Source organism: Heptranchias perlo, chromosome 8 (genome assembly GCF_035084215.1).
Source record: "Heptranchias perlo isolate sHepPer1 chromosome 8, sHepPer1.hap1, whole genome shotgun sequence".
NCBI classification, from domain to species: Eukaryota; Metazoa; Chordata; class Chondrichthyes; order Hexanchiformes; family Hexanchidae; genus Heptranchias; species Heptranchias perlo.
The window spans coordinates 17,353,052-17,368,286 of record NC_090332.1 but is presented as its reverse complement, the minus strand read 5'-3'; the positions used below and the strand labels follow the sequence as shown (position 1 = coordinate 17,368,286).

Below are 15,235 nucleotides of genomic sequence, written 5' to 3'. Positions count from 1 at the left end.
CTTTCATGACCTCAGGACGCCCAAAAAAACTTTACAGCCAATGAAGCACTTTTGAAGTGCAGTCATTGTAATGTAGGGAAACACAGCAGCAAATTTGCACAGAGCGAGGTCACACAAACAGCAGTGAGATAATCCCCAGATAATTTGTTTTTAGTGATGTTGGTTTAGGGATAAGCGTTGGCCAGGTCACTGGGAAATCTACCCTGCTCTTTTACAAATAGTGCCATAGGATCCTTTACATCCACCTAAAAGGGCAGACGTCTCATCTGAAAGACAGCACGTCTGTCAGTGCAGCACTCCCTCAGTACTGCACTGAAGTGTCAGACTAGATTATGTGTTCAAGTCTCTGGAGTGGGACTTGAAACCATAACCTTCTGACTCAGAGGTGAAAGTTCTGTACTACTGAACCGAGGCACATTAGTGGCATTCCTGGATGTGGAAAAGACTTTTGACAAGGTTTAGCACAATGGACTGCAATATGCCATTTCCCAGGTTGACATCCCCTGGAAGAGTCCACAATTGGTGTCAGAGTGGGCATAGCAATTTCTACCAAGTTTTGGAATTCCCTGAGAGCTCTGTTCTCAGCCCATTTATATCAATGAAATTCTAATATTGGAGCAGAGGACTGGGGCTTGCTCAAAGTTTGCTGATGATATCACCATTAGGCTATCCTCCGTGAGCTCAGACATTCAAAAGGTGTTTGATAAAGTGCCACATAATAGACTTGGATAATTATGTGGTTAATTATGAAACCTGGGCATGTTAACCCATACATGGCATGCACAAAGGCGCAGATTTCAGTTGTCAAGAGACTCGGCCTTTTTACAGAAACTGCTGCCTAGTTATGAACCCTGAAGTGTTGGGAAAAAGCCTGAACTGTAACAGTACAAAACACCTAAAATCAGATGAACAGTGTGAAATTGTTTTAACCACTAAAATCACACAGATATATTGGCTGTTGCTTTTTTTCTTTGCATTATTTTACATGTAGACCATACAGGGGAATCACTTACAACATCGTGGGGCTACTTTCAGGTTATTAGGCATTAAAACACTTTAGACAGTATGGGCTCGATTTTTGCACCTGCGATCGGGTGCGTTCCTGGTGGGGGTCTGCGAAAATCGGGGATTCCCGGGGCAGATCGGGAGCCCGGCTCCAACCCACCCCATTTCCGGGTTCCCCAATGACGCGCTCACATGCGCGTGCAGCCCCCGCATGTGGGACTCCCGCCGGCAATTAAAGCCGGCGGGGTGCCACTTAAAGTACTTGAACAGGTATTTCAGGTTGTTTGCAGACCTGATTGACCTGTTATTTTAGCAGGGATGGGATTTTTCAACTGACTGAGACTGTTTCCCGTACTGGGGGAAACACTCCCAGTTCAAATGGACGTGTTGCAGCCATCAGCCTGTGACAGCTGCAAAGGTCCATTTGACAGGTGGGGGGAGGGAGACCCTCACTCATTGCAGGAGGCCACTCTGTCACTTTGGACAAAGTTTGGCCTCCACCACCCTCCTCCTAACAACAAAATTCACCAACTTGCACACTTACCCCGGTGTCCAGATACATTTACCTACCTTGCGGACCCTCTCAGATGTACATCTTCTGGATGGGGGCCGCCGTAGCTGCAGTCATGACCTCCTCGGAGGGCGAACAGCATCACCAACCTCGCCGGCCACCTCTGACACGTGGAACTCCACAACACAGTGCTGTGACACATCCACCTGCACAGCAGGAGGGAGGGCAATCGCAGAGAGAGATGCGTCGCAGAAGGCACTACCTTCGCCACAGAGTCTACAGACCGAGGCTCAGCTTCCTGGACCTCTCTGAGCAGCAGTGCACACGGAGGCTCAGAGTCACTCGACATGTAGTCGTGGACATCTGCAGCCTCCTTCATGCCGAGCTGCTCCCGGCTGGCCCGAGCACCATCTTCTCACCTGTCGCTGTCAAAGTCACCACTGCCCTCAACAACTTCTCCTCCGCATCCTTCCATGGTGCCACCGGGGACATCGCCGACGTCTCTCAGTCATCTGCACAAAAGAGCACTGCAAATACACCTACACCCACTCTGCAGTGACACAATGGGTGGCATCAGTTGTGGGTCTTCATCGTGATCCTCAGGAAAGGGCATTATTGCACAAACCAGACAAGATTCACAAAGACGTGGCAGTAGTGGTGACAATATGTTATGTGAGTTGATCAGAAATGAAATATAAGTAAAAACCATGACAAACCCTCAAACCCCCTTGTGCATCCCCTTCATGCTCACGACACGTTTGCTTTACGCTTCCTACTGCACATACGTGATGCATGCCCTGTGGCTGCAGCACAGATAGTGGCGGGTTGAGTGAGGCTGACCGTGAAATAGATGCATGAGAGGGTGAGTATGAGATAGAGCCATGAGATTGTATGAGGATTGGGTTGAGTGGTAGTGGCGGGATGAGTACTGGCGAGGTGAGTAAGTGCAGGTAAGATGAGGATGAAGTTTGAGTGGGTGTGAGGAGTGATGTGATAGAGTAGTGTTGGCAGTGCAGAAGGAGTTGTGGGGTGGGGGTGGTGATGTGGCAGACGGAGTGTAGGGGAATGAGTAAGTGTACTCACTTCGGCTGACCTACTTAGATAATTGAAGCGCCTCCTGCACTGTATGCAGGTGGACGATATGTTGGTGGTGCTGGTGACCTCACTGCCACCTCGAGCCAGGCCTTCTTGGTGGCAGAGGCAGGCCGCTTCCTCCCGCCCACCGGGTGGAAGATCGCTGTCCTCCCCCTCCTCCTCACCCCATCCAATAATACCTGGAGTGAGGCATCATTAAACCTGGGAGCAGCCTTCCCCCTGGGCTGCTCCATGCTGTAATTTTTCCTATTTCCTGCAGCATCAGTCAGTGGAGGACTGCCCCTTTAAATAGGGCTCCTCCAGCTGACAGATCTTACTACACATGCGCAGTCCACCCGCCGCGCAGCTTAGCAGCGGGAAACCCGGAAGCACAGGTAAGTGGCTCCAATTAGCCTGCGATTGCGTGCGGAGCAGACTGATTTCACCGGGCGCGTTACCCACCCGCCCGGTCGACCCCCCGCCGCAAACCTGCCGACCTGGTAATATCGGGCCCTATATGTACCCCATAAAAGGCACAAAATAATTATATCTAATGAATAAATCTGCATCTTCATCATAGTTTTCATGTTAAAAAGATATGTTTTCTGTGAATGGGATCCGACATTATAATTTGTTGCAACCAAATTCAAGTAATATTTGCCATCTCACCTTTCCCAATCCAACATCAAGGGATAGTCCAGCAGGTCACTCTTGTCAGATTTCTTTGATTTGGTTTCCACGGGTGCTTCAGTTATGTCATTGGGTAAAACAAACTCGCTGGGGTCACTTAAGAGCAAAGGGCTGTGTTGTCCAAAGTATCCGATGTAATGGCCATTTCGTGCATACCAAACCCTGAATAACAATGAAACAATCAATCGCCGCCCCTTTTAATATTTTTCTTTTGACAAACAGACCAGTTACGTGGGTTGCCAAGAAAATGAGCTTCAGAGGTGGCACTGTGTCACTGTGCTCCAATGCATGTGACAAAAATGAATAGGGCACAGGCTTGTGTCACAACTCCCCACACAAGTTCTTAAATTCAGCTGTGATTTCAAGGAAAGCACTGAGTTGGGACAAAAATTATTGTGAGAAGGTGATAGTGGATCGAAGCACAGAGTAGGATAGAAGGGTGAGGGGATAGTGGGACAGGAAAGCAACCAGGATGTAGAGCTGAGGTGCAGATGTGTAGCAAGGAGGTTAGAGCTCCAATGAATGCCCAACATATTACAGATATCATACTTCAAAATGTAAAAATTATGAAAAAGTGAAGAAAGGCAGTCATTTCAAGCTGGTTTCTTCAGACCCGGAACTAATCATTTGCAAGTACCTGTCAATCTGCAAACTTACCCCATCAACAACAATTAACCTCTAGCTGACATCAGGATGTGCTTACTTACACAGTTAGACTTTGTGGCCTGAAATGGACATGCTAGTTTTAGCACAACTACATCTTAATGGAAAAATAGCACATTGTGCGTCATATGCTTTAAAAATTCTATCATTAAAAAACGGCAAATCATTTAACTTACCATAAACAATGTCATGCAAGATCTATTTGAATATATATTTTTTTTTTGTGGTCAGCCTGGTGTCTGACATGCATGGAAAACCAGCAGCATATTTAAGAGTCTTTGGACTAAGCTACGAAGAAATCTAGACCTGTAGAATTTCTGTTTGCCTGATACATCTCTCCCCATAAGATACAACCCACTTACTAAGTCCTGATAGCTTCACCACAGGTTGGCAGAGCGACGAGCCAGTTACGAGTTAAAACCCCATGCAGTTTACCAATAGAGAGCATTGGAAGGTTTTCCACTGCTTGTCCAGATAGGAAAATGAAAAGTTTGTATTGATACAGGCCTTATCACTTCCTTAAGATGCCTCCGGTGGGAGAACAGTGCCACTTACCTTGAAGACAGAGGCCTAGATTTTTCTGCAATAGTAAGAATGGCGACGTACACCGTAAACCTCACCATCTAGCACATGGATCTCACTGTTGCTAATTTATTCCAAATTTTTCTGGTTTTCCAATTAGAATATGCCACAGCGAGCATAGTGGAAAATCAGGCACTCAGTGCTGATCTTAGAGCGGAAGTGACGGCACATAAATCATCCAGAGTCATGGGAAGGTTTCAGTGAATGGAAGTGTACCCTGTTAAATAAACTTTAATCTACAATTATTTTAATTTGTGGTATTCCTTTTCACATTTTGAGACTTTTGTCAGTTTCACTTCTGATCTTTATTTATAAATTCAGTCGCTATATTATAAATTAGGAATAAATTAGGAATAAAATAATTATTGACTTTTTTGCATGGATTCCGTAGGCATAAAATGAGCTAATCAAGCTAACTTTGAATTTTCAAACTTATTAAAACATTCTGGGTTTGAATGAGTCTGAAGATATCTTTGGGGACAGCAAAAATTTACATAATAACATGCTGTCTTTCCACCCAGTTGATGAGATTGAAATGTTTTTGAGGTATAAGTACATCAATTTGCTCATAACTGATTGAAACAATATTGATTAATAAGCAAATTAGAGTTACTAGCAAAGATATGCTTACTGTGCTAGAGGCTTTATTGAAGTTGAGCACTGTGGAAAACAGAGAAGGGGTCATTTAAATTTTGAAAACAATCACGTAAATTGGATGGGCTCTCGACATATGGGGAATGATTTTAGCTCGGAGCCGGGAATCCAGCACGTGCGTAGATATTCACGTGGGGAACCTGGAAGCCAAGTGAGTGTGTTGCATTCTGTGATTGCAACTCAACTGAAGGTAACTGTTTGTGCTTTCGGTTTTCCCATGCGCCAGGCAGCCAGAATGACAGGCTGGCTGCCTTTCAGAAGGGAAAGGAGCAGTGAATCGGAGAGGAGGAAGGGCGAGAGAGATTATGGGCTGTGAATAACATGGGGTGGGCCTTGGAGAAGATCGGGGGGGGGGGGGGTTCCACCATTAGTTGGGGGGGGGATGGGAGGGGAGTCCTTCATTGGGGGCGGAGGGGTCGGCCAGTCGCAGGGGTCCTGTTGCACCAGGTGAGCTTGCCAGGTCCTCCGGGCCCACTAGCAGTGCAATAAAGGCACTCACCTCATGGATCCGGCTCTTCCCGCCTGCTTTCACCTGATGTGAATCAGAAGCGATGGGAAACCTGAGCAGGTAAGGTTAAATTTGTTTGACATTTCTAATACACAAAAAATTAACTGCCTCAACTATGCAATGAAATAGATTGCCCCTTCAAATATCAGCCTGCCGGCTTTAAGTGGGGACGGGACTTCTGAGTTTCTGTTGCGCGCGCACCTGGGTTATACCCGGAAGTGGGCGTGTTGGAGCCGGGATATGGTCCCGCTCTAAAAACAAACTATTTTTACTGCCCATTCGCCCCCAACCCACCCGTTCTTGGGGTTAAATTTACCCCCACGGTGTGGCGTATTAAAATTGAAAATCCCAGGTGCAGAAAATGGATACTCAAAGATCCCAGTTGTTTAATCTTTGCAACAGTAATACATTTTTAACACGGGGTGTTTAAATCCGATCTTCGAGCAATAAATCACAATGTTGTTAGACCACTTAGACCATTATTTTTAAGACTAAGTGGCAGCGGCATGAAAATCAGCTTAAATGCAGGAAAATCATGATCGCCATTGATTTTAATGTGGCAGAGCTATAATAAATACCATATAACTGGCACTGGTGAGTGCAACGGTAGATTGGTGCAAAAATCCCAGTAAACTATGGAGTGGCATTATAAAAGACGTAAGTCACTTCCTGCATAATTTCCTCTCTCTTTTGTGCATTTCAAGGGTCCTTACAATATAGATGTGCCATTACAATAGCGCAAGTCCCCAGGAAAATCTGGGACAGAGTTAGGAGGATGTAATTAGAGATAAGTATAATAAATAGCTAAATTTTTAAGCATGACCAACAGGTGTGACAGAAGCAGTGTGGCAGGAAAGTGTGAAGGAAGAAATAAGTACGTTTACAGAAAGTGCAGACTATATGCAAGACTTCTAATATATAACTATTCGCTCTCCCAAGGAGTTGCACATGGGATTGAAGACTTAAGTGCAGTCCTCAGGTGAAGCAGGGTTAAAGGATGAAGGATATTTGGACCAGGGCACGCAGATATAATTTAATCCCCATTTTAAAAGTCATACATTCTGCCCTTAGTTTTATGTGCTTTGATTTTATATGATTTACAGTTAAATAGCAAAACTCACAGCAATAGAGTTGGTTGGAGTATTGGTCTTTCTGAGCATTTTTGGGCTGATGAGCTGGGACATGTAAAACTGAGGTGCTACAGTGCCACTACTGGCAAGAAAATGTAATTGCAGCATGGCAAGTTTACATAGGCCGTTTCCATTATAAATGTGGACATAGGAATTAATGGGCCAGAAATCGTTCCAAGCGGCAAGGCAATGGTCACCCCTGCTCCTGCGAATTAAATTAACGAAATTCTTACTGCAGGCTCTGTGGTGTCGAATTGCTTGAATTTGAATTTTTGAAAATATTGTGCACTATCAACCCAGCCTCTGAGCAGCGTGAGTTGCCGCAGCTGGAAAAGTCTGAGAGGAGAAGACGCGGCCACAAACTCAGTCAAGAAGAGAAGTCACACCCACAGGTTCAGCCTGCATTGCTCAAGCAGGCAAGCAGACTTCATTCATTGAAAGTTAGTATCCTGTATGTCATTGTAAATAAAATTTTAATTTTTTTTTATAAAAGCTAAAGAAATAATTGAATTAAATAAAAGAGACAGAACTGAAAAGTAAAAAAAAATTTTTTTTAAAAAATGTAATGCCCAAAAACTATTAAAATATGCAGTAATATGAGACTCCACATTTTTAAAAGTTAATTTTTAGTTGTTTGTTAGTCATTAAGACTTACCACGCTGTTAAAACTTAGTTTAGACCTGTATTTTTAAGTGTACCCGTTTGGTGGTGTAATTAGTTACTTTCCAGCTGGGCAGATAAGCAAGTTGGCACTTTTTCAATGATTTCTCTGATCGCAGTGTGCGATGTCCCTTTAATTCGAAGCTGTCATATTACCAGCAAACCACTAGGAGCGAGTTCCAGATTTCTGCGTTTCACTGCGCATGTGCAAATGCCAGAACTTGCTCCTTCAATTCACCACTAATAACTGAGAGCGCTGTTGAGCTCCTCTGTTATTTCGGGAGCGATTTGTGCCCCAGTAATAGAAAAGTGGATACAAACGCATGACAAAAATGTGACAACAGGTAGTAAGGTTTTGGGTATGGTAGTGTAGTGGCTATGTTACTGGACTAGTAATCCAGAGGCCTAGAATAATCCAGAGAACACAAGTTCAAATCCCATCATGGCAGTTTGAGAATTTGAATTCAGTTTAACAAAAAATCCGTAAATAAAACACACGAATCAGTCAAAATGACCATGAAACTGTTGGATTATCGTAAAACCCCAAATGGTTCACTAATGTCCTTTAGAGAAGGAAACCTGCTGGTCTTACCCAATCTGGCCTATACGTGACTCCAGTCTAGCCGATATGTGACTCTAGACCCCCGCCAACATGGTTGACTCTAAACCGCCTCTGAAGTGGCCTTACAAGCCAATCAGCTATATCAAACTGCTTGCAATGGTTCAAGAAGAAGGTTCACCACCACATTCTCAGGGCATCCAGGGATGGGCAATAAATGCTGGGCTTGCCAGCAACACCCACAGCCCAAGATAGATATATTTAAAAGAGAAGATTATGCATGAAGAATAACATGAAACACATCTTGGTTAACCTGATAACTGAAATCATTAAAATATTAAATATATCATACAAAGGCACATACTAATGCAAGTGCTGGCCTGTTGCAAAAATGTCAACAAGGCTCTATGTATAATGTCAATCCTATTACGTACCTGACGGAACAATCTGTAGATGCAGAAACAACAACATAGTTTTCCTCCACATAGAACAGGCTAACTATTTCCAAAGTATGGGCTTTCCAGCTAATTATGCGATTCACAGGCTCCTGCAAAAATAGAGTAATTATGATCTTACATAGCTCCAAAGCTGTTGGTAAATGATATAGAAATTTGAAGTAAAGATGAGAAATTGTGAATGTCTTTTTTCCGGTTTCAGTATAAATGACTATAAACAAATTCTACAGTATATTCAACACATTGTCATGCTTCTGTTGAAAGTTCAATTTATTTTTCTTTGATTGGGCAGGTTCTGTCTCTAATATCATATTGTGTCTACAATATCTTTAGTGTGTAATTTGCTGCTAGTGTTTGCTGCTGCATTTTAGCACTGCAAGACTCCTTTTACAGATATGTTTCCCCACGATACTGTTGTTTTCAAAGTGGCATTGCTTCTAATTCATTGCATTAAGTCAAACTACTTTTCTCACCAGTTAACTTGCGGTAATTTTTTTAACTTTATATCGTAATAAATGTGTAAATACTATGAAACAATTTTCGTCTGCAGAAAACTGAGCTTGCCTGTTATTCAGCTACTTGTATTTCATTTCACAACAAATTAATGTCTGGTGTTAACTGTGAAACTAAGATAATGAAAGATTAATTATATCCACTCGGCATGGTTAAATTCACTGATCCTGTGCTCAGAGAGTGCAGGGCAGAAATAGGCACAACACTGGAGCACCAATTCTCTGACCCGCACTCCCTTTGTGTGTTGTTCCCTACTGGGTGTATGGAATTGGTGAATTTACCCAATAGTTTACTGCAAGTAAAGTCAAATGCACACACAACACTCAATTATTTTCTAGCTCCTCTGCATCATCAGTTGTTTAATGCCATCGTGATGAGGATCCATCATGATTTTAACCACCAAGGCAAAATCAATGACAAACTGGTGAGATTATTGTCTGAAATACCCCAACTGCTCAGTTGATGAATTCACTGGATACTTTGGTTTAATTCCTATTATTTGCGTTTAGTCACTCTCAGCTTGGCAGCATGGGGGTGCTACAATAGGCCTCAATGTCCCTAGAGAGCTTTCCATTCCGATCGACATCTAATGATTCCTGCTGTAAGGTGTGCATATGTGAACAATGGATAAGGGAAGCATTAGGCTCGGCTGTGATGCCCCCACCATCAAATAGCAACACCAACACTGGGCGAAGTACCAGAGGGCATTTGGTACATGTGGAACCACAGGCCAGCATGAGTCAGCCCAGGGGAAAAAATTCAAGGGAAGAAAATAAACAGAAATGAAATATTACTGTAGAAATGCTAAAAACTTACGGTGAAATTTTCTGATTTTGAGCCTTGCCCACAGGACAATATTGGAAAATCACACGCAGCATGTGTCTGAATTTCTGATATGTGCGCCTGGCAGGTAAGGCTCCTTGCCAAAAGTACAAAGTTGGAAAATTACCCATTTTTACAAATGTTTTCTGATGAGCATTCAACTTGATTTCGAACAAATTGACATTATACTGAAGGTTGTAAATTGCAAATTGTAAATTACAACAGAGATGCCTACTCCATAGCCCCATTTATCACTGGCGAGTACGAGTATTTAGGGTTGAATAATGTAGAATGTAGTATTTGATCCATATACATGAATTCTGCTCAATTATTGTTGAGGTCAGGGAAAAGTTTCACAAAATTTTTACTCCTTGGAAGGGTTACCTATGGTTATCATTTTCCTCAGGAGATTGAATTGGGAAGAGATAGTTCAAACTGTACTTGATCTGTGGGATGACTTTTTCTCATTCAATACTTTCTTATATTGAACAATATTACTTTCTAAATTCCTAAATACCGTTCTTGTTAAACTATGAAACATACCTTATTTTGAATATACGGATCATCCAGAAATGCTTCAATATCCCAGATTATTATGTATCCCCCTGCATGAGAACATGTATTGTATCATTTTATGAGGAGATAAACTTACTTTTGAAATCCAGAGCGTATGCTGTAAATGCAATGGCGTATACTGTCTCCAAGTAGACATTCTCCAGTGTCAAACTGTTAACCCATTGTAAAATTTGAGAGCTGGTTTTAAGGCTCATATTCCAAAGTTTCTATTTAAGAAAGACGTAGTTCTGTAATGAAAGGGGGATCTTAATCTTGTGCTTTGTTGCCCCACTTCTGCACTCAACACTTAAGAGAGAAGCTTTTTGCAGTACAAATCTAACACATCAATCCTGAGGGCATGTGCTTTCTCTTCTAAAATAATTTCAATGGCATAATCTAAGCTGAAGCTTATTAAAATTGATCGTTTCCGCCTCTTCTGCAGTAGCCAAGAATAAAACTGTTACGGACACAAAAGGTTAGGACTATCTTAAAGAGCGATAATGCTAAATCTATTTGTATTACACAACTAACGCCATCAAAAAATGTAGTTCTGTTAAAATATAAACCCTCTGCAGATATTGTCACACTTCTAGGGACCCCTGCAAACATTCGAAGAACCAGCTGTCCCAACTTCTGAAAGAAAGTGTCAGCTATCCAAAGGAAAACCGGGGCATTGTTGCAGAAATTGTGTTTTTATTAGTAATAGAGCAAAGAAATAACTGATAGTAAGTCTGGGCACATGATGGCCAAATTAATGACCTTGGCTAAAAAAGCCACTGACAACATATCGCAACGGCTAAATCACATGCCAGAAAAATAATGAGAGCTGGTTGCAAAGTCAGTTCATGAACATCATTTAAGTGTACTCATGACACAATTTGAGCCTCGCACATGGAACAAGGTGAAAGGAGCCTTGCAGAAGATCATGAACATGCAGGACTGAATGGGCTGCATGCTCAAAATTAAAGGATGCATATTTAGTGATAAAATAATGTTGCAGCCTTTTTAAATGTTTCAGACAATTTTCAGCCTTTGCCAAGTCTGTTAGCCAAAAAAAAAGCCTTGATTTTAACCCAGCACAGGAATAGGGCATGAGGGGGGTGGGGCAAGCAGTAAACCCCCATGATGTTTATGGTGTGAGGCCCGAGCAATTTTAAATCCTGGGCCTCATTTAAATTTGATAGACAGGCTGCTCGCCCAATCCTGTGGCGATTTGGGCATCCCGGCCACATGATGAACACAATTTCTGGAGTGACTCCCAAGGCCTACTTAAAGCATAGGTGCACTCTTAAGGTGAGATTGCATCCCTTGCTTGCATTTCTCACTGAACGATTCTTCAAGACTTTTGGCAAGACTGATGAGTCGTAGGGCTGCTCGCCGCTTTTCTGATGCCTCTCTCGGTTGTCTGCTTTTTGTAGATAGGATATACTTGGGCAATTTTCCACATCGTCAGGTAGATGCCAATGTCACAGCTGTACTGGAAAAGCTTGCGGTGAATAATGGTGCACAGGTTCTTCACTATTTGAGCCAGGATGTTGTCAGGGTCCATATCCTTTGCTGTGGCCAGCCATAGTGGATGAAACTCCTTGGCATGGCTTCCAATATCTCATACAACTGCTTATGTGAGGCCAGCAGTTTACTTCTCATGGCTGGGCCCATGAAGTTGTCATCTCCATCTGAGATAGAACAGTTCACTTGATGCAAACCCCAGGCTCAATATGCAAACCATCAACCACAGGTGTACTGTGATTTATACAATCTATAGGATGCACTGCAGCAACTCACCTAACTTACTTTGACAGCACCCTGAACCAAGCCATGCGATGTATAGCCGAGAAGGACAAGAGGAGAAGCTTCATAGAAATACTACCACCACCAAGTCAGACACCATCCTGACTTGGACATATATCACTGTTTCTTATTGTTGTTGGGTCAAAATCCTGGAATTCCCTCCCAAATATCATCACCAAGGGAACAGCAGCATTTCAAGGAGAAGGACTATACGAACATACGAAAATGATGGACGGGAAAAGGCCAGCTGGTCCATCGAGCGTGTTCCATACTTTAGTACACCATTTCCACCCACCACCAACCACGCAATCTCCTCGGAGAGGCAAAAAAAAAGAGAAAGCCCTAGGCCAATTTAGGGGGAAGAAATCAGAGAAATTCCTCGCCAACCTCCAACAGTGATCAAACAAGTTCCAGGAGATCAAAGTGACCAGCAGACACATCCCCCAATATCCCACCTACCTATTGCATGTTATGATATCAGCCACAGTTAGGAATTTGTCCAATTCCTTTTTGAATGTTTGCAGCAAATCCGCACTCATTGCATGAGCAGGCAACTTTGACGACTCTGTGAAAAGAAGTACCTGCTAACCTGGTTTTATGTTTACTTAACTTATACTCACGTCCCCTGATCTTCCCTTACTTTTCTAACTCAAGTCGCCAATCCACATGGACAGAATCTAATCCTTTCATTATTTTAAAAGCCTCAATCAAATAGTTGAATTCTTTGCTTTTCCAGAATAAAAAGCCCCAGTTTTCTAAGTCTATCATGGTACCTGAGGGCCTTTAAATTAGGTTATCGATCTAATGGCACTCCTCTGAACCTTTCCTCAAATAACCCAAGATATGAGGGGACTAAAACTGGGTGTAGTGTTCTAGATGAGGCCTAACCAAGGTCTTATACAAGGACAGTAAAGTATTATTTGTTTTGTATTTGATCATCCTGGCAATACATCCTAGTACTATTTGTTCTTGCTTTAGACATGCAGCACTGGTCGTGAACTTTCAAAGATTCATGTACTATACCACCTGGGTCTTTCTCCTGCTCAACAGACTTAGCAACCCTGAATGATGTACGCATGCTTGGTGTTAGCTCTATCCATGTGCATAACACTACATTTATCTATATTAAATGACATCTACCAGACACGGGTCCATTTCCCCATCGCATCTAGATCTGCTTGTAATTCATTTATCTTAGCTAAGATCTTAACACCTGCATGAATCTATGTATCATCTGCAAACTTGAGGACAGATCCCCCAACGCCTTCATCCAGATTATTGATAAAGATGTTGAAGAGCAATGGCCCACCTCCGATTCCGGCAGCACTCCACGCAGAACCACTGATATTAATAACAACCATTTGTCTACGAAAATGCATTCAATTCCTTATCCTACCCAAAGTCAGCCCACAAATACCACAGAACTCTTTAAGAAGCCCAGTGTGTGGCACCTTGTCAAAAGTTTTTTGAATATCCAGGTATACAATGTCAGCCATGCTACCTATATCCACTAACCTAGCCCATCGAAAAATTCAACCAAGTCGGTGAGGCATGATCCTTTTTTCCAGAAGCCATATTGAGAGTCGCTAATAATCCCTTCTCTGTCAAGGTGGTCATGCAGTGTACTTCTAATTATTCCTTCTGGCAACTTGCCTATAATCACAGTCAAGCAAGCGGGCCTGTAATTTCCCACTTCTGACTGATGGCAATTTTTGAATAATGGCACATTGGCCTACCTCTTGTTCATGGGAACAATCCAAGACCCTAGTGCGCTGTTCAGTATACGAGCAAGGGGCTCACTGAGAACAGCTCCCGTTTCTTTGAGCACCCTTGGGTAAGCGCCATCAGGACCCAATAGAATCATAGAATGGTTACAGGCCAGGTGACTTATATACTTTAAGTACAGCCAGCCTTTCTAGTACCTCCTCTTTATCAATTTTTAGCCCATCCAGTATCTCAACTACCTCCTCTTTTACTGTGACTTTGGCAGCATCTTCTTCCTTGGTAAAGACAGATGCAAAGTACTCATTTAGTATCTCAGCCATGCCCTCTGCCTCCATGCGTAGATCTCCTTTTTGGTCCATAATCGCTCCCATCCCTCCTCTTACTACCTGTTTACTATTTATATGCCTATAGAAGACTTTTGGATTCCCTTTTATGTTAGCTGCCAGTCTATTCTCATACCGTCTCTTTGCCCCTCTTATTTCCTTTTTTACTTCTCCTCTGTACTTTCTGTACTCAGCCTGGTTCTCACTTGTATTATCAACCTGACATCTGTCATACACCCCCTTTTTCTGCTTCATCTTACTCTCTAACTCTTTTGTCATCCAGGGAGCTCTGACTTTGGTTGCCCTACCTTTCCCCCTCAAGGGAATGTAGCTAGACTGTACCTGAACCATCTCCTCTTTAAAGGCCTCCCATTGTTTGATTACAGTTTTACCTGCCAATGTTTCATTCCAATTTACCTGGGCCAGACCCGCTCTCAACCCGCTGAAATTGGCCATCCTCCAACTAAGAACTTTTACTCTAGATTGCTCCTTGCCTTTTTCCATAATTAATCTAAACCCTATGATACTATGATCACTGTTCCCTAAATGTTCCCCCACTGACACTTGCTCCACTTGACCCACTTAATTCCCCAGAACCAGACCTAGCAATGCCTCCTTCCTCATTGGGCTGGAAACATACTGATCAAGAAAGTCCTCCTGAACACACTTCAGAAATTCCTCCCCCTCTTTGCCCTTTACACTATTACTATCCCAATCTATATTTGGATAGTTGAAGTCCCCCATTATCACTACTCTAATTACACCTCTGTAATTTCCCTGCAAATTTGCTCCTCTATATCCTTCCCACTAATTGATGCCCTGTAGAATGCACCTAGTAGGGTAATAGTGCCTCTATTGTTTCTTAACTCTAACCAAATAGATTCTGTCCTTGACCCCTCAAGGACATCCTCTCTCTCCAGCACTGCAATATTCTCCTTTATCAAAACTGTCACCCCACCTCCTTTTTCTTCTTCCCTATCTTTCCTGAACACCTTGTATCCAGGAATATTTAGTA

General features: G+C 42.8%; 1 protein-coding gene across 1 annotated transcript in view; it reads right to left on the bottom strand.

Moving 5' to 3' along the window:
* Positions 1–15,235, bottom strand: part of LOC137324304 (WD repeat-containing protein 64-like) — a 79,898-nt gene that overhangs the window by 1,194 nt on the left and 63,469 nt on the right. The window contains exons 18-23 of the mRNA XM_067988447.1: positions 11,811–11,976; positions 10,723–10,838; positions 10,479–10,552; positions 10,370–10,431; positions 8,471–8,583; positions 3,260–3,442 (exon numbers count right to left, since the gene is read on the bottom strand). Coding sequence (XP_067844548.1) covers positions 3,260–3,442; positions 8,471–8,583; positions 10,370–10,431; positions 10,479–10,552; positions 10,723–10,838; positions 11,811–11,976 — 714 coding nt within the window. The remainder of the gene's footprint in view (positions 1–3,259; positions 3,443–8,470; positions 8,584–10,369; positions 10,432–10,478; positions 10,553–10,722; positions 10,839–11,810; positions 11,977–15,235) is intronic.